The sequence below is a fragment of the Sander lucioperca genome, chromosome 21, assembly GCF_008315115.2.
Source record: "Sander lucioperca isolate FBNREF2018 chromosome 21, SLUC_FBN_1.2, whole genome shotgun sequence".
Lineage (NCBI taxonomy): Eukaryota > Metazoa > Chordata > Actinopteri > Perciformes > Percidae > Sander > Sander lucioperca.
The window spans coordinates 4687150-4706074 of record NC_050193.1 but is presented as its reverse complement, the minus strand read 5'-3'; the positions used below and the strand labels follow the sequence as shown (position 1 = coordinate 4706074).

The 18925-nt window shown below is 39.5% G+C and overlaps 2 protein-coding genes across 2 annotated transcripts; one reads left to right on the top strand and one right to left on the bottom strand.

Moving 5' to 3' along the window:
• Positions 1-1896: 1896 nt before the first annotated feature.
• Positions 1897-7781, bottom strand: wnt9b (wingless-type MMTV integration site family, member 9B). The gene is made up of 4 exons (XM_031312939.2): positions 7536-7781; positions 6621-6874; positions 4690-4955; positions 1897-3256 (listed from the first exon to the last, which is right to left on the bottom strand). The coding sequence occupies exons 1-4, from the start codon at positions 7619-7621 to the stop codon at positions 2795-2797; spliced, it is 1068 nt and encodes a 355-aa protein (XP_031168799.1). The 5' UTR covers positions 7622-7781; the 3' UTR covers positions 1897-2794.
• A 1542-nt stretch (positions 7782-9323) lies between these two features.
• Positions 9324-16930, top strand: arf2a (ADP-ribosylation factor 2a). Its single transcript, XM_031312593.2, has 5 exons — positions 9324-9595; positions 11469-11623; positions 11729-11839; positions 11948-12072; positions 15021-16930. Exons 2-5 carry the CDS (start codon positions 11479-11481, stop codon positions 15180-15182), a joined length of 543 nt encoding a protein of 180 aa, XP_031168453.1. The 5' UTR covers positions 9324-9595; positions 11469-11478; the 3' UTR covers positions 15183-16930.
• The last annotated feature ends 1995 nt before the right edge of the window (positions 16931-18925 follow it).

The following is an 18925-nucleotide window of genomic DNA, read 5'->3' as shown; positions in this document are numbered from 1 at the left end:
AGCAAAGGGTACAAGTAAAGGTTTATACTGGTAATAGAATGTTGTTATTAGATAGACAAAAATGTCAACTGTTCATGAGCTAAGAAAAAAGCTGCTTGTTTTCAGCTTTGTGACAAATGTATTTTTCAGCCAATCCAGTAGAGTTTAAAATGGTGTTTGTAACTTTAGAAGTGGAAGGATTTTCTCAACCCTTAAAGGAACACAAAATCCTTCAGTTTATCGGAAAAATTAAAAACACGCCAGATTTAGAGATACAGGGTTTTCATTCTGGAACAATAAGATTTTTAGTGCTGAAGAAAATATATCTTTGTTTTGTTTTTTAGCAATTATCACATTTTAGGAATCTAAAAAGAGATAAGAGATAGTAGAGTAGAAAGATTGATGATTATTCTCTCTTTTACATGAGGAAAACCTTTTAGCCTTACTTATTAACATTTGTCATATGGCTGAAATTAAGGGACATTTGGCTTATCTCATAGTTTTATCACGTTTTATCGTTAATAAAAAAGGGCTGATTTTTGTCATGCAGTATACTCATGACACTGAGAGATAATTTGCTCCAACAATATAATATATTGTACAACCATGATAGAGATTTTTAAGGTCATTAAACTTAGTAACTTTAAAATTGTCCTATAATTCACTGCAATACTTGGCATCTCTGGTTGATGATCTAATAAGGAATAATAATGTGTAATCATAGTAATTAGAGAGCAACATCAAAAGCACCAGAGCACACACCATAAATACCTCATACAATAGCCCTCTGTATGCTGTGGGTTCACTGATGTTTTGCAAATGAGTGGAACGTTATGATTCACAGATAATAGCATATAAACTGCTCTCATCGTCATTCTGGGGCAGCGCAATGTTACTTTCTAATGGTGAATTGAGGGTCAAACGCTCTGTAAGACAGCATTCTTCTGAATCATTGTCATTGGTCATTGGTTGGTGTGCTGGCTAGAGGCACAGCACCTGTATGCGTGTCCTCCACCCAGCCCTCGCCTTTTACTGGGTGCTTGAGGGTGATGCAGCCAGACCACAGTACTTTCAGATGAAAAGGAGGGCAGGGCAGTATAAGCAGGAAGTGGTTTTGCTCGATAGATGCAGGGCACAGAGTTTCAGGCAGGTGTATTGCTGTTGCGTGTGGAGTGTGCATGCATGTGTGTGAGAGCACGGTTAAGGGTACGTGCCTGCGGCAACTGAACAAGACACAACAAACACACAGCTCTTACAAATGTATGTCCATTTAATAATCTTATTTATTTTAAATAAGAAAGTAATGCAACAAAATAAAAAAAATACATTTGAAATCTGGAGATATGTATTACCAAATTCAAAAGAACTGTACAACAATCTAAAATATGATCTTTAAAAATGAATGCAAAGGACAGGACATAATTCTGCATAGCTCATAAATCTTACTGATATTTGCCAAAAGATGAAGTGAGGTAGAAAAATACGATTCCACATTGTCATATGCCTGGAGCCCTGACATGAGTTATATATATATATATATATATATATATATATATATATATATATATATATATATATATATATATATATATATATATATATATATATACAGTTTAGAATCACTCAAACAAAACATAAACTGGCCAATAAAATAAACCCTTGGGTGTAATGTGCACTTTTGACTTGGATGTAAGGATAAGTGAGTAAACATGGGGATTTTCCTTGATTAGCAATTTGGGAAAATGAGGAGCACGATTAGCCCACTTCAAAGGCATTTGGAACAAAGATGTGGCTAAATTAGACTTTGAAGACCAAATAGTTCTGGCAGGCAATTTTAAACTTGAAAGTATAGCATTGTGTGTGCTTCTATAAATAAAAGAAATACAAGAGGAGGGGTGGTATGTTCAGAAATTAAGCGTTTTTCAAAGACAGTGTTTGGTGTTTCCCTCACTATTACCCCGTGTAGTTCCCTTTGTTCTGTTGAGCAGACATTACATGTAGAGATTTCCATAGACATTTCCATAAGAGCAACTGAAACTCAGCTTGTTTCTTTACACAATAACCCTGTTAATGCTTGTTACAATGTATATCAGTGGCACCCCTCAAAGCTTCCAGTGATTCTGTTTAAACATATATTTAGACCTATAGATTTTTCTAACGTCTATGATTAATTATATACTTTGTATCATATGTAGCAAGAGCAACTTAAGTGCTTTTTAATCAGAAATGAACTCCTAACATTTCTCCACAGCAGACAGAAAGACAGACAGGTGGATTCCTTTTAAGGCCATTTTAGCCTTAGTGGCAATTACAAGAAGGTTAAAGTATAAAGCAGCAGTACAACAGATACAATGAGTGATACAATAAATAGTCAAGTGGAAGGGGCCAATGTAATTACAATACAACAAAGTCAGTGTCAGAGATCCCCTGCAGACGGGGTTTGACGTCATACTGCTGGTGACGTCCAGTCCAGTACCTGTTTTAAGAGCTCATTTCCCCTACGTCCCAGAGGAGTGGGAATTCAGTGCATCCAGCAAGAGAAAAGCAGAGTAGTTTGAAAACATCCTCACCTACAGTAAGCTGCTGCGTATCAAATCGGTGATGATTAGCAAATAACCAGCAATATTATAATGTTACAATTGTGTGTATTCCTCCCCAAATCACATGCAGGCCAGACTGGAGATCTGCAAAGACATGCTCTGGTGTGAGATCCCTCAGTGAATTGTCTATAGGAGATTATAGTTCAGCCATGTCAATATGTCAGGTCAATGATGAACTCTTTGTCTCCCTCATATTTCTTCTATCTTATCATTTGTTATGCGTTTTTGCAGGTGTACACCTCCTCCTCTCTCACACATGTCTGACACTCCACGTGGCAGCACCAGCGTACCTGGCAGTGGCAGGACAGGCTGGTGAGGCGCATGGCTGTGTTGTAACCACGTCCGCAGCACATACTCTGACAACTGGTGTCTTTGGCACACGACCGGCCGCCTGTACCCGGGGAGTAGCGCGAGGGCCTGCAGAAGCTGGGGGAGTCTTCCAGGTAGACCAGGTCAGTAGTACGAAGGCTCTGGCCATGGCGACGGGGCCCAGCGAGCTCCGTCTCCCCGGTGGCTGCGTTGGTGACACTCAGCACTCGCACCGCGGTGTCATACCTGTACTTCAGCAGCCGTCCAGTGTCATGGAAAGGAGACAGCTGCTTCCAGCAAGTCCGTACGGCACAAGAGCCGGAGACACCGTGACACTTGCAGGTTGTTTTCAGCCCACTCTTCACTGCCTGAGATGTGAGAAAAAAAAGCAAGGGAGGGGAAGAAAATGCAGAGATGTCAGTTCTTTCAGTTTGATTCATTACCTGGCCTCTTATCTGGGAGGTCTATCTGGACAGAGTGAGACAGTTTCCTGCAGGGTGGGTAGAGGGTTAGGAGTGGTGGTCTGGGAACGTGCACCTTTAGCCCACCTCAGTCAAAACTTTTGACATAATGGATTGAGGGGGACTGTTCAGAATGTCGTATTTCATTTACCTCACATTTCTCACTTGGACAGCTCTTGCAATTTTTTTTCTCAATGTGTTGAAACTAGCTCTGTCTGCTTCTCTCCTGTCTCTTTCCTCAAGCCCGAGGCATTGGTGACAAACGGTGCAGACAGTGGAATCTCTCCACCCTGTTCTTTGTACATGCCTGCTCATGGAAAACATTGATAAGAATTTCTGTGCAAGAAGTGCCAAAAAAAATGTAGCAGCGGTTTGCCATGGTGCCCCCTGATTTAGGTTAAGAGTTCACTGAGCTTGATGGTCAGTGATGAGAGCGCGATCACTCAGCCTGAGAGCTGCTGTCTTGGCGGGGGCCAGAGACAGGTCATACAGAGGGAGCCAGAGGGTACTTCTGGGTTTAAAAGTGCTGCTCAGTTCCTCCCTTTGCAGGTATGAACCCCTCAGGGGCTTCAGAGCACCATTACTGAAAGATGAGGGGGGTGCCGACCACTTCATGTTTCTGTTAACACGAGTCGTGGTCTCTTCTTGGCCACATTGGTGTAAAGTGAGGAAAACATTTAACTCAGTAAAGATGAGATAAGACTGATGCTTTCAGTTCTTCCTGTTGTTTCTTTCTGGCTCTCCCTAGGTGTGAGCTTAAGGAGTAGGACCCTGGGGCCTGCCATTTCAGAGCAACACAGTGGTGGTTATGAACATTAGGTGGATTTATGAAGAGCACAGTGATCCAGTAAGTGGAAAAAAATGCTCGCTCGTATATTAAAAAGAGGCCTCGGTTATAATCGTTCTCTCCGACATGAGACCTTTAATTTTCTGTAGGCCCGCACAGCAAGCTTTATCATGTCTAAGAACACCTGGCTCCAACGATCCCACAGCCGTCCTGACTCTCTGCTGCACTGCCTCACCCTCTGTCCTTTTATTATCCTCCAAGGCCAACGACGGCAGCAAATAAAGGGGCATTTGTCTGGCTGGCACTGTGAAAAATATGCAGGTGAGGTTTACAATTCTGTATCCTCTGATGGTGCTGGAGTGTGCCAGAGGTATAATTGTAGTGTAAAATTGCAGCCCAACTAATTGAGCTAAGTGTGGCTCAGGTATAGGTGATGTTTGTGATGCCTTGGCCTCGGGAGGCAACTGCATCATAATGGGAAGAGGGGTCTGTTTTGCTGAAGCACATCTGATGCAATATTTCTACTCCTTTGGCTTTATTTGTTCACACTCACCCGAATTCCAACGTTGATGTTTTGGGCGTCAACTTGAGCCCTCAGGTCCTTGCTGACCTTCTTTTGGCCGAGGAACTTCTTGAGAAACTTGGTGCTATATTTCAGGTTGTCTCCGCAGACCCCCCACTGCCACGCTTCTCGATGCTGGATGCCGGGGGAGTCGTCACATGTGCACCTCTCCATTCGGCCTGAGCTGCACGCTTTGGCGAGTGCATGGGTTAGTGCCGCAGAGGACACTGCCAGTAGGAAGGCAGTCTCCTTGAATGCTGGGATAGATGTTAAAGACAGAGGAGGTGGTTTAATTTTGTGTAAACATTTTTTATGTTTAAATGTCAGTTTGTCTATATCTAGGACCGATTTAAAGAGCTGAATTTACAAAGCTTTTAATGCAAGAGCTATTTTTGTCATTAAAAACGTGTTCTGAGTGCAAACTGTGTATAGCTTAAGGGATTAATTCATAGTTTACAATCATCCAAATGCCTTTTGTGCCACTGAGTAAGCCTTTAAGCCAAAATGTTTACAAAGAGCTCACTACGTTGTCATGGTTTGCTACAACCTCAGCATTATTCTGCAAAATGGCATGTGTAATAATTCCTCTTCTTTCCTTTTGGTTACACACTGTTATTTGCTTCACCCAGAGCCATCACCAGGGTATATTTTGATCCAATTAATTATTATTTTGACTAGGAAGGATTTTCCCAGATGAAAGTGGATAATCATGCCACCCTTTTCCTCTCTGAATGGGCGCTTTCCCGAGATAAAAATAACCACGGGGTTTGAGCACTCTCCACCACACCACATTTCTTGGCTTTCTACTCCCTCATTACCTCCATGCTGACCTGTTCATGTTCTCCCACACACTGATATCCATATGCATAAAGCATTTTCTGTGCACAGCAGACCTGCAGGGGACTTGAGCTATATCCAATATGGTGATTTAGTATGGCATATCTTAAGTGTAGCTAATCAATGGTTGAATCAGGTCATGGAAAAAGTATTTAAGTACACTACTTTTTGAAAACTTTTTTCAGGGGTTGTATCAAGTCAAGGGAGTGTGCAGAACATCTTAAGTTACACACAATAAAAGAAAAAGGATTTAGAAGTGTCACCCGGTGTCATTGTCACAAACGCTTTGGTGTTACAGTTGCTCGAAGTACACAAGAATGACTGTGACTTTAAATCACAGTCACTTTGTCACAACTCTAAAAAAAAAAAATGGTATACTAGCAATCTCTCCAAATGTTAGATAAAAGTTAATAGAAAAGCTAATTTCTATGTTGTAAAATCAGGGCCGAGTAAGGAAATAAGGCAGCAACAACCAATACAAACAACATTTGATAGTCTAAAAACCATTTTGTATGTGTTTTATTATTAAAGAGACAGACATAATATATTAACTGATATTCATTTTATACTATTTTTTTGTGATAATTAACACGATTCTATATGGAAATGTAACTTTAAATGTTTACATTTCACCACACCCCTGTGTTGACATGTGGCTTATGAGTCACACCATTGATTAAAAAAATAAATCTGTATTTTTTATTAAAGGTAGACCGCAATCATGTTTGATTACTGTCTCCAGTCTTGGCCCAAAACGTTTGTTCTCAACTTACTACAAGTTTTTTCTGTAGATAATCATTTGGTTTTAAGATAAATGGATGTTGCCATCAGCGTCAGGGCCATGCAGGCAGATGTGGCTCAGCACTCCATTTTGGTATCTTGCTCAGAGAGTGGATGTAGCTTAAAAAAATGGCAGCTATGCACCTGTCTCACTTGATGTAAATACAGATTAAGATAAATAAAGATAAAATACACAAAAGGGACTGCGCAACTGGGTGGTGTCAGGTTTGAGCCCAGCAAGCCGCATCAGATGACGGATCAACAAAGTGCTAAAACTGTAAAGCGTGTTGAAATTGTATTCTTACCTCTTTTCAGAAGACTTCCCCGGCCGTCCAGACTGCAGTTCCAGCGCTCATTCCTGAACTGATACCGACACTCCAGGAGACTGAGGCGCACTGACTCCCTCAGCGTCTCGGCCAGACCAGGCTCCCTGCGACACAGCCTCTTCTGCCGCCTGGTCAGAGTCATCTGCTCGCACTGCTTCAGGTGGGCCTTGCCTGTCGGAGGTTCATTGGAAAACGGACCTGGTAAAAACACCAAGGGTTCCCGACCTGTCAGCCTTGGAGAGGAGAGAAAAAACAAAGTCCGATGAGTTGCATTTGTAAGTTAGTCTTTGATAAATGCAGTGCATAAATGCATCTAACTTTGACATAAACTGTAGGTATATATGGCTACTATTAGGCTACGGTGAAACATTTTCCAATAATTATTATTAATAATAATAATAATTATTATTATTAATAATAATTATTAGACCTAATAGAAACGTGACGAATTTGTTGTTTTGCGCTGTTTACCCAGTCTTGCCGCCTGAAAAAAGTTAATTTACTCCGTCAGTAAAATTAAACTATAAAATATGGGGTTTTATTTTTTTCTGATTTATAACACTGTAAACAATAAAAGTCCATACACGGGTAAAAGGAACGGTAATTTAACAAATCCAGGAAAACGCGTAAGAATAGCCAAATAATTCAGATTAATTTGGTTGAGATGCATCTTAAATTACCACTTGTTTCAACAAATTAGCATGACAATTAAAAAAAATAAACCGTAGCGGTTTCGAACAACACAACAATTTACCTCAATAGTATGCGCACAATTACGCGTGCGTAATTTGGCTAAAGTTTGTAATGGTTGTCGGTTTGATCTCCTCTAAGGGTTAAAACAACAAAGGCAACCAATAAATGTGATGAACAGAAGTAAAAAACAAATCGGCTGACCCAAAATAAGCTGCAGCGTGCGAGAGGAGGATGCAGAGTGCAAAGAGTCGCAATAAGCAGGCGGTCCGTGGGAGCCTGGAGCGCATGGTGCCGGGTTGGCGCTGCTCTTCATCTCGCTGATTCTTCAACGGAGAAAGTCTGTGCCGTTTGGTCGGCGCACCTCTTTAAGCGGCCCCACATGTACACAGACTTTCAATCCGGTGCGACAGGCCCAGTGGTCCGCTAGGAGGCAGGGCCCTTTGCTGGAGAGGAGGGGGGACATCATCTTGCTGCAACCTTATTGGATTCTCTCATTATTGTTACTGTATATTCCCTCCCACTGCAACGCCACCCAGGTGACCGAAGCTGCAAAATGACTGGGTTTATCTGCTGTGATATAGAAATCTCGAATACTCTGGGTACTCATCACTAGGATGCCATCCTAGTTACGCACTGGGATCAAAACTTTAAATCGGGGCATTTTTAGGGAAACTTGGTATTTAAAAACTCCTTTCTTTCAACTAACATTTTTCACTCAAATTACATTTTTTGCATAAATTGCAATTCTGTTGATCAGTAGTCTTAGAAATGATATTCAGCATATTTAAAAGTGGTTTCATGATCAGAGCCCGAAGCTCCACCAGACCCGAAGTCTAACCCACAAGGGCAGCATACATCCATCCTGAAGTGTCCTTGACCAAGGATAAAGCAAAAGAGAATTTCCCCATTTTAGACATATAAGTTATTACATTATAATCATTGCTTTTAGACAGCAAAATCCACCAATCTTGCAAACAAATTAAAGCACAGCATTCAAGAGAACCATATGGATGAGATGTAAATGATCCATGAAGCCTGAGATTAAAGGACACAACCATGCAGTATATTATTAAAGGACCTATAGCCTGTTCTTCCAGTCAAACTACACACTCCATGTACTTTCAAACTTCATTAGTCCTTTAGAGAAAAAACAACCATGGATAGAGCCCCACCTAGTGGATTCAATATAGAAATTTAATCTGTGAACATGAATGAATTTAAAAGTAAGAGTTGAGGAGAGGTAGCAGATTATTTTTTTATTGATTAATTAATAATTTGCTTGATAAAATGTGAGAAAATGGTGACAATCACCCATCACAATTTCGTAAAGACAAAGGTGATGTCTTCAAATGTCTTGTTTTGTCTAACTAAAAGTCCAAATTCCAAAAATATTATCATATAATATCATATAAAACCGAGAGAAGCAGCAAATCCACTCAATTGGGAAAGTGGAGGCAGAGAGTTTAATTTGTCATGTTTATTATACGATTAATTGATTATCAAAATAGTTGCTGAGTATTTGCTGTCCATCCCCCATAATCCATATGAGGAAATATGCTTTAGATTCAATATTTTGTAAATATTAGCACCAATTAAATACTTGTGAGGCACATACTGGTTGGTACAAGGTAAAGAAGTTCAGAGGATAAGGTTGTAACAAATTTGCGTTTAGGAGGGACCTAGAAATAATTTACACAATCATAGGCTACTATCCTACAGGGTTTAGAAAGGGGGCCTTAACCTTTGACAACCGTGAAAGGGGGCCAAACTAAGTGTGACACTGTGACAAATTTGTCCTTACATTTTTTTTCTTTTTTTCTCTTTGTAATGTATAGTGTTAAAAGTGACCATAACCCAGTAACGTTTCTCACTCTCCTCCTTCCTCCTGTGGGTGTTTTATGACAGATGTATCATCTCCAAATGATATGATGCGCCACACAGTTATAATGAAGGGAGAACTTACCTATAAATCCAAACCCGTTTTGTTGTTGTACCAGGCTGTAAAGTGTTTAATTTTGCTGGAAGGGCGTGCATTTCAACCATAGACTGTCAATGATTTCAACATGGGGGTCTATGGGGATTGACTCCCTTTTGGAGCCAGCTTCAAGTGGCCAATCGATGAACTGCAGCTGTTGGCACTTCCGCATTGGCTTCATTTCTTCAGCACCGGAGGCTCAGAGCAGATTCAGAGACGTGTCTCAGCCTTCATTTGTAAAGCCTTGGTCAAGACCAGGAAGAAGGATTTTGAAGCACCAGTAAAGGTACAACTATTATTTGTAATTAAACATTTAACATTAGTTTGTCATAACAGTTAGATATTAATTTTCATTGAAATAAGTGTGGAGAGCAATAACCTGTTAACGTACAGTCACTGTCTTATTTGTACGTGACGGAGTATCTTATGCTGTAAACGGTAATCTAATGTTGTTCTTCCTCAAATATAGCTAACGTTAACGTTAGGCTAGCTTGGGTTAACGCCTGCTTTATGGTCAGCTCACTAATTTAAATGTGTTTGCTGGCTGTGAACTCTCTTGAAAATGTAAGTTGTCTTTTTTGTAAGAAATAAAGGTGTAGAAACAAAGAAGAACATGTCATTCCTGTTTACTCAAATGAGTAACGTTAGCTATTAACGTTAATCGAAAGTACGTCATTTGTTTGAGAAGCTGGATGCTATCCTAACCCCAGATGAATGAATGAAAATATAGGTTTGTTGGGATTTCACCAATACAGAAATTAATTCTGATATAGGCTATATGTAACGTTAAAAAAAAAACATAATTAAGCAATATTTTCTTACATGGTTCTGCAACGCAAATTTTTCATCATCAATGAATCTGTCAGGTTTTCTTTATATCGATTAATCACTAAATCAATGAAGTGTAAATTGTTTTGTCCAGTCAACAGTCCCAAGCCTAAATGATATAAAACTGAGGCTGAACCCATATATGTTTGGCATTTGTCTTGATAAATTACTATAAATTATCTAGCTACATAGCTTTTTTTCGAATAATAGACTCGTTGTTTCAGGACTAGCTGGCTACATAGTTATGATACTAAAATTGAGGCTACATTAGGACACAATGTCTGTTGACAACTAACGTGCCTCAACTTGTTTTGCTCAGCTGTGGGTTAAATATGCAGCTCAATAGTGCAATAGAGATTAGCACCAACTTGCCAACAAGTAAAAAGAGTGCACATTCTTCATAAACAACAAAAGAGAAACATGATTTACAGAACCTTATTGGTTGTCATCGAGCATAACATGACTAAGAATGCAGAATTTGCTGAATGTTAAGTAGAAGAGTGACATAGCCTACATTAGATAGCTATTTCGAGCTGTAACGATTCGTCAATCAAGTAGTTGACAGTAGGCAACAGAAAATCAAACTGCTAATCGATTAATTAAATGGCATTTAATAAATAATTTAATTACATAATTTATGTTTTCTTGACATTTTTTTTAAATTTTGCAATAGTTATTTGTCATTTTTTACATTTTATAGACTAAATGATTAACAAACCGTAATGAAAGTAAACTTGTTGGGGAACCTAAATCACAGATTTCTGCATTCAAACTTTAGTGTAGAAAAATCTAATGAACTGAGTGAATCATTTTTAATTGGCTAATCTATCAATTTTCTGCTGCAAGGTCTAGGTTGTGTTGCTTTAATTCATTATAGCATTAGAAAATTGTTGTTATCCTATAGGCCATTCTATGTGGTATTAAAAAGGTCTTTATAAGTGTTCAAAAGAAAAAAATAAATTGAATTGTAGGCTATAACCTCTGTTTGGATATGTATTATAATAATTACATGCGCTTGTATGTAATGCTGGGGTATTTCAGTTATGTTTATGGAACTAGTACTGCATGCTGGAGTTTTGTGATGTCATTTTACAGCAGTGTCACTTAAACAGGATCAAAACAGGATCAAAAAATGTAATTGGCCAAATGGGTAACTTGATGAACATGTGCTGTCAAGTCACTTTACACTGCAAAAGTAGCTAACTTACCACTACTTTGATATAAAGTGCAATGGTCTGTCTTGTTTACCTCATCACTTAACCATCACCACCATCAAACTTTTGCCAGTTAAAATGACAAACACGGTAGCGGTAATATTTCTCTTTCTGCAGGTGAGCCAAGATGGGAGCTTTTGCTAGCCTGTTTAAAGGCTTGTTTGGCAAGAAAGAAATGAGGATCCTGATGGTAGGACTGGATGCTGCTGGAAAGACCACTATCCTGTACAAGCTCAAACTGGGAGAAATTGTTACCACAATCCCTACCATCGGTAAGTCCTCTCCTGCATCTTTACAAGTTGTCACACTGCATGGTCTTCTTACCAATGCCAAGATATCAAACATATTTATCTCTTCGTTTTTCCCTTCATCCGCAGGTTTTAATGTTGAGACGGTAGAATACAAGAACATCAGTTTTACAGTGTGGGATGTTGGCGGTCAGGACAAGATCAGGCCACTCTGGAAGCATTACTTCCAAAACACACAAGGTGAGAGACTTATCATGTTGCCGGCCCACTGTTGGTTGAATCCTCCATTACATGTGGAGACTTGTATCCATTTTCTTTGTAAAAACCTCCCCTCTTTTCCATTTTCAGGCCTTATCTTTGTAGTGGATAGTAATGACAGGGAGCGAGCTGGTGAGGGGAAGGAGGAGCTGATGCGAATGCTGGCTGAAGATGAGCTGGCGGATGCTGTGCTGCTTGTGTTTGCCAACAAACAGGTGAATTTGAGTCACTGTTCTGAGAAAAAATCATTAGTGGGAGAACCTGGCACATATCAATTGGTCATTAATCATTGGTCAGTGAACAGGGGATTGGTCCACTAACATAATGGTATGATCAAAGGAACAAAGATTGCAGACGCAGTGGTAAATTAATGGTTCGAGAAGAGGGCTTGAGATCGGAAGGTTCAACCTCCAGACAGGCAGGATAAATCTGGGTGGAGAAAGTGAAAGAGCAACCCCAATTTATTAGATTTGTTTAGATATTAAAGATTTCCCTTACTAATCCTAGGGATCTGTATTGGGGCCATTTCGGGCATATTTTAATGAATTGGTATTGGCTATTCTATCGTGTTTTGTCCACCTTACCTGGCTGTCGTTGCAGCCCTGCTCTCCTTTAAAACAGCCTACTGTAAAACTACTGTATAACCATGAGTGTTTTTGTTGTTACCACAACTCCAACAGAGCAGTTTTCTCTCTATCACTTCGTCAGTTTCAGTTGTCCTCTCCCACTTTCATATTATATCAATAATTTGAGCTTATAAACTTAAAGTGCCCATATTATGAAAAAATCACTTTTTCTGGTATTTGGGGTGTTATGTTGTGTCTCTGGTGCTTCCACACACATACAAACTTTGATAAGAATCCATCCATGCTGTTTAGAGTGAGATACAGTTTCTGAATGTGTCCTGCCTTCAGTCTCTGGTTGAGCTGGTCAAAATCTGCACGGCTTGTGATGTCACAAGCCGAAACGAGCAGGCTAACCGCAACCATTAGCTCGTAGCGCTAATGCTAACGCTAGCATGCTAACGCTAGCATGCTAACGCTAGCATGCTACCTCGTTCTCAATAGCAAAGCACTGCTACAACACACACAAGTTCACCATAATCTACAAAAGAACTACTTACATGCGCCCTCATTTAGAAGTCTCCCAGCTAATCCTGCCTTGTAACCGACCGAAGTTGTAAAAACAGCCTTTCTTTTACTGTCTATGGAGCTAGCTAGCTGACATGATCTACATCTGAGCTACTGGGCATGTGCAAGTGCTATCAAAGATAGTACAGAAGAAGAAGAAGAAAAGAGGTCTCACTCTGTAGCTAAAACAGAGACCAGCTGAAAAGAGGATCTGCAGCAGTGAGAGAGAGCGGTGCAGTACAACAAAAATATGGTGTTTTTTGAAAATTAAACCATGTAAACCTATTCTGGTACAACCTTAAAATACAATCATGAACCTGAAAATGAGCATAATATGGCTGCTTTAATATTTTTGATTAAGGACTGTACATATTTTAGTAGCTCCTGAAAAATAAGGTGTTTTAGATTCAGTAGGCTACAGGGTGTAAGATACATATTTAATTAACATTTAGTATTATATGTATCCGTTTGGCCTCTGTATCGGCAGACATACAATATTAAAGGACCAAATAAATGTGTATAACATTAGTCTGGAGATGTTCATATGTCCACAGTCTTTATAGGCTTTTGCAAATTTTAATACTATTGTTAAAAAAATGTATAAAGTTGCATTGTTAACTATTTTAAAATGATGAATAAGAGCACTGATACAGATGCAGAATATTGGATCAGTATTCTGCTAAGGATATTAATGTAATGTCTATCCCATCCATGTCATAAATAAGTACAAGAGTAACGACAACAATGAGCATCCACATCAACGTCAACATGCCAATGACAACAAGAGCATAGATCAACGATTTGTGTTCAGTAGCTTAATGGCTGAAGGAATGAAAGAATTTGCATACCGATTAGTTTTCCCTACAGGAACATAATAGCGGCAACCGTATGGCATAACAAAAAATTCACTAAAAAGGGCATGGTCAGGTTGAGTTAACAATGTTAGACAGACCTTGTCCTTAACAGACAAACCATTAAACCAGCACACAAATGAAAAAGTTAATAAACTTGATAAAAGTTTTATAAAAGTTACATCAAATTTCCTTGCAGACACCGAAAGAGTTTAGCTTCCCTAGCAGATGAATTATCTGCTGCCCCCTCATGACTCTATAGGCCCTGACACACCAACCCGATAGTCGGCCATCGGACAGTCTGGCGAGGTCAGTGACTCGAAATTGTTCGGTGTGTTCCGTGCCGTCGTCCGTCGGAGGTGCCGTCGTCCTTCATTTTGGCGATTTGAAATGAAGACAGATTCAGCAACTGCATGGCCTATTTCTCGCTTAAAATGTTTTCAGAAACACGTTTCAGTGAACTATTTTCGTAAAATATGAGATTGTATTTCGAACAAGCCGCTATTATGTTCGGCTGGAGAAGCCAGACCCACGTGACGCGTTCGTCATTTCCGGTTTTCCTTTTTTTTGGGCGACAATACAGATTAGCGCCGCCTGCTGTTATGGAGACGTATTACGTCTTGCGCACGCGCATAACGTACACTCAAGTCACCGTCGCTTCGGTGTGTTCCGAGGCACTTTTTGGACCTCGGGGAGCCAACTGATCAGTCCGACTGCCTTTTCTGCTGACGGTTGGCCGTCGGGTTGGTGTGTCAGGGCCTTAAAGTCTGTCTTCTCATTACATTTCAGCTGTGAATCAAATGCAGTTACCAGGTATTTGTATTCAAGAACGATATGTACATCTCCATCACGTATGATGCTCGCTTCAGGTTCGACACTGGCTTTTCTGAAGTCAATTATCAGTTATTTAGTTTCCGTCACATATAGGTCTAGACAATTTTCGTCACACCATTTGAGGAATGCAGGTAGGGCAGCACCATTATCAGATTTGTGGCCATGAAGGAGAGACAGCAGGGCGGTGTCGTCAGAGCATTTGACGAGGTAACTGCCTTCCTGAGAGGACCTGCAGCTGTCTGTATACGTGATAAAAAGCAAGGGGGTAAGAAAGTGATCTGTGCAAACCTTAGCAGGGAGTGTTGGTTGCTTTTTTTTCTTGTCGTTAATAAAGTGTTGTGTTTTCAGGACCTTCCCAATGCAATGAATGCAGCTGAGATCACAGACAAGCTGGGCCTTCACTCCCTGCGCCATCGCAACTGGTATATCCAGGCCACATGCGCCACTGCTGGAGATGGTCTTTACGAGGGTCTCGACTGGCTTTCTAACCAGCTAAAGAAAGCAAAATGATCCATCACTCCACCTCCTGTCGGTCCTCTCTGTCTGCAGTATACTGGTTCCTGGTCTCATTCTCTCCTTTTCTCTTTTTCCTCTGAAGCGTTGGACCTTTGGCCAGTGCTACCCTGCATCTGTGTACTGTAGGTGTGTGTTTTTTGGATATGTGAATGGGAGCAGCCATGTTGGGCTTTGAACACAGTTAACTCTCAAGCATCTCATTCCTCCAGTGTCAGCACATCCAAAGCCACTGGTCTCCACAAAGCAAAGAAGGACACAGGATGTTGAGTCCTGTGTACATTTGTTTTTAAATCTGCTAGTGACATTAAGGCCTTTTTGAACTGTTTATTCACCTTGCAAAGACACACAGTATACCACAGTGTCATGTTTGATACGGTAAAATATCCCACATCCCAGATCAGTTCACATTCTTTTGAAAATTTTGAGTTTTGGTGGATTTAAGTTGATTTTGACTGCTGCAGTGAACACTGGATACTTATTTATTTTCTCTCTTTCAGAAATGTTTGAATCCCCAAGTGTGTCTGCTGTACGTCCCGTTACGGTCAGAATGTATTCAGCATCTCTGTTTCTGAAGAAAAGTTGTTGAATCATTTCTTCAGTTTTTATATTGAATTCAGTGCCACCTCTAAATGTTATCCCTCTTATGGCAATAACCTGATATATATTTACATGTGGTCTTGTTTTTTACACACAGAGCATTAAAAGATCCATCAGGACTGGGTCTAGAAAAGGCAATAAATGTTACAGTGTATGTTTACATATATGGAGGTGTGTTGTGTGTAGCTACTGCATTGTTGGTGGATGTGTGTATCCTTCTGGTGCTGTTTGGGTTTCAGCCTTGTCCAGTTACTGGAATGGTGAGGCCTTTTTATTTTGGACTTTCTCCCACTCTCTCTTTTTATTTACTGGTAGTCTTATTTTCTATTGTATATAGTTCTTTGTGTTTGTTTTCTTTTTTTAATGTATCTGTTGATGCACAGACAACCTGGTTTGCTTTGACATGAGCTGACATGCCAGGTGTGCAAATGCTCTAGGGACCAATTGTTTTCATTCAGAAAGTGCCCATTGTGTTTGGTTCAGCTTTTGGTTCGCCTGCAGGGCATGAGTTTTCCCACCTGTGGTTTTCTAGAGGACACAGAATTGTCAGCCTGTCTTTGATTAACGGTATAGTTGAATTGGAAGTATTTGCTCTGGTCCCCTTATGAATCAGCACTGTAAATGCTTCCTTGATGCTTCAGGCTTTATGGTGTTTTCCCCGCATGTAGCCAGGGCACTTCCCCTGGAGTTATTTACATTGTCTCCCAGTAATGCCATTTGCACAACCTCAGCAACTTGTGCAACACAGGCCTATGTGAAGACAGCGGTTTATCTATCAGCCTTTGCAATGAACCCATAGACAATAACCCTTCCCATTGTTCTCCAACAGCACACATGCAAATGTGCAAGTACGAAAGTAACAGAATAATTCCCACACACCACTGATGCCAAAGGCTACTGCGATTAATTAGAAACCAATCTCGAACTGTGCACACCAAGGTCATAATATCACACTGACCTCCAAAGGAAAATTAATTTTCCCTTCTGTTTTTCTAGGACTAGGCATTTAGTTAAGTTTTCTTTGGAGGTTTGAATAGCTAATCGACTCTTCTTTTGGGTTTTTGTTTGTCCTTACGTTGGGGTATTTCTTAAACATCAGTAGAGTTCATAGGATAAGTGATTAGGGCTGGGTATCATTAAAAAAATTTCGATACCAATACCGTGACTTTGATACTGGTTCCTTAACGTTATTTTTATAAAAAAAAGGAATTAACAACGTTACACATTATAGCACAATTCTTTTTATTTATTTTTCAGCTACGTCAGTTTGTGAACATGCAGTATTTCTCCTGCAGGTCTCTACCATATGTAATGTTAGACAGCCAATCAGCAGCATTATTAGATCTTGGTACAAGCATGCTGCATGCTTATTGGCTCACTGACGCTGACGAGATTTGCTCCTTAGGTATTGAAATTGGGTATTGAATGACAAGGCATTTTTCGATACTCGATACTATAGAGGCAATTTGGTCGGTGCCTAAAAAGTATTGAATTCGGTACCCAGCCCTATAAGTGATGTGATCTAGTATACAACAAGAAATACAAATGTATATAATATTTTGTCAGGAAATGTATTTTAACTGTGTCATCCACATACCCTTGTTCAGATGTGAATATTCACTTTTCAAGGTTTCACAAATGATGTATGTGCATATGTTTGTCTGGATAACCTTATGTTTTTTTTAAGCTTGTAACATTTGATAAATGCACTATAATAAAGATATCTATTGTACATCTGGTTTACTGGCATTTTCATTGGAATAACTGATCATTTCATGGTATTCATATGAGAATTAAATACCTCACAGATAATCCTTTCAAATTCCTCTATAGTAACCAAAGTTCACATAAATAACATGATAGTCATAGTTTAATATTTAATTAGGGGCAAATGCATTATAAATTTATGAGAAGATTTAGGTCACTGTGCAAGACATAACAGCTCTAAAAGAGTGAGAATTCAGAATATGAATCCTTTTTATTTTGTAAACCTGTCAGCATGTTTTATTGTTGAGTGTAGATTAAATCAGCCATTTTGTCCGAAATCCACTTTTTTATGTTTTCAACATCATTAAAGATGTGACAGATGTCAACAATGTGAGTTGCCTTTCAGATCGTGTTTTCCTGCTCCGTAACATACAGACATAAATCCGCCACACCATCCTCAGTGTGTCACCCATCAGTCAACAGGATCAGAACACAGAGCTCTCCTCTTCAGGCCATATCATGTTCGTTCAGAATTTTTTTTTTCCAACAAGAGCTCTGTTTTTGTTTGTCTGATTTTTTTTCCCTGACAGTCGAGATACACTAATAATTCAATGTATCCACAGTTACATGAAGAAGTTACAAGAAGATAATCTGACAGCATCTAAAGCTTTAAAAGTAATTATCTACCACCGCATCCTCTCACTCTTAATTTAATTTTCCTTCCAGTGTGCCATCAGCAAAAATTATGACCTTTGATGAACTAGTTATGAATTAGTTTCTTACAGTATAAGCTCCAACATAGTTATTCAGCTTTCACGGTGAATAAACAATGGGTATGTGGCTTGAAAAAGAACAAAGATGTTCTGTTTCCAACCATCTTATTTCCAGTAGACTTGTAGTGAAGAGGTGTTAACATGGGTGTTACACTGACAACACATCTGATTAGGTGAATTCCAATTTCTAAAAGAGTCTGATGAATACAAATGGGCAGTATCAGTGAATCTTTTTCACACCATACCTTTCACCTAGGCGCACACTCTAACGAATACACCATATATATATATTTTAACCTTTTACAATGTATCTGTATCTAGGATCAAACTGACGTTCCCAACAGCTGTGTGATCATTTAACAAATCACTTCTTCATTCAAGCCACAATTTCGAAAATAAATCAAAGAATAAAAAGGTCACAAGCAATTAGTTACAGAAATATACATCTTTTTAAATGGACAAATGTAATCTAATATTGCATTTCCTGACTGTAACCACTGGAGGGCAGTGAACACTCATGATTCTAAATACAGGTAGTTTGAGTCTATGGTAAATTGAGAGAGGAAAGGAGACCATGGAGGAGACGCTACATTATCGGTATATACTTTCAAAATAAAGCAATCAAAAGAGGAAAAGGTATTCACCGGAAGTGTATACTAT

Coding starts and splice junctions, on each gene's coding strand:
- wnt9b (XM_031312939.2), bottom strand. CDS start 7,621: ATGCGCTCCAGGCTCCCACGGACCGCCTGCTTATTGCGACTCTTTGCA. Junction 6,875..7,535: donor CACGCTGCAGCTTATTTTGG/GTCAGCCGATTT, acceptor CTCCTCTCCAAG/GCTGACAGGTCGGGAACCCT. Junction 3,257..4,689: donor ACATCAACGTTGGAATTCGG/GTGAGTGTGAAC, acceptor CTCACATCTCAG/GCAGTGAAGAGTGGGCTGAA.
- arf2a (XM_031312593.2), top strand. CDS start 11,479: ATGGGAGCTTTTGCTAGCCTGTTTAAAGGCTTGTTTGGCAAGAAAGAA. Junction 11,624..11,728: donor TACCACAATCCCTACCATCG/GTAAGTCCTCTC, acceptor CTTCATCCGCAG/GTTTTAATGTTGAGACGGTA. Junction 11,840..11,947: donor TTACTTCCAAAACACACAAG/GTGAGAGACTTA, acceptor TTCCATTTTCAG/GCCTTATCTTTGTAGTGGAT.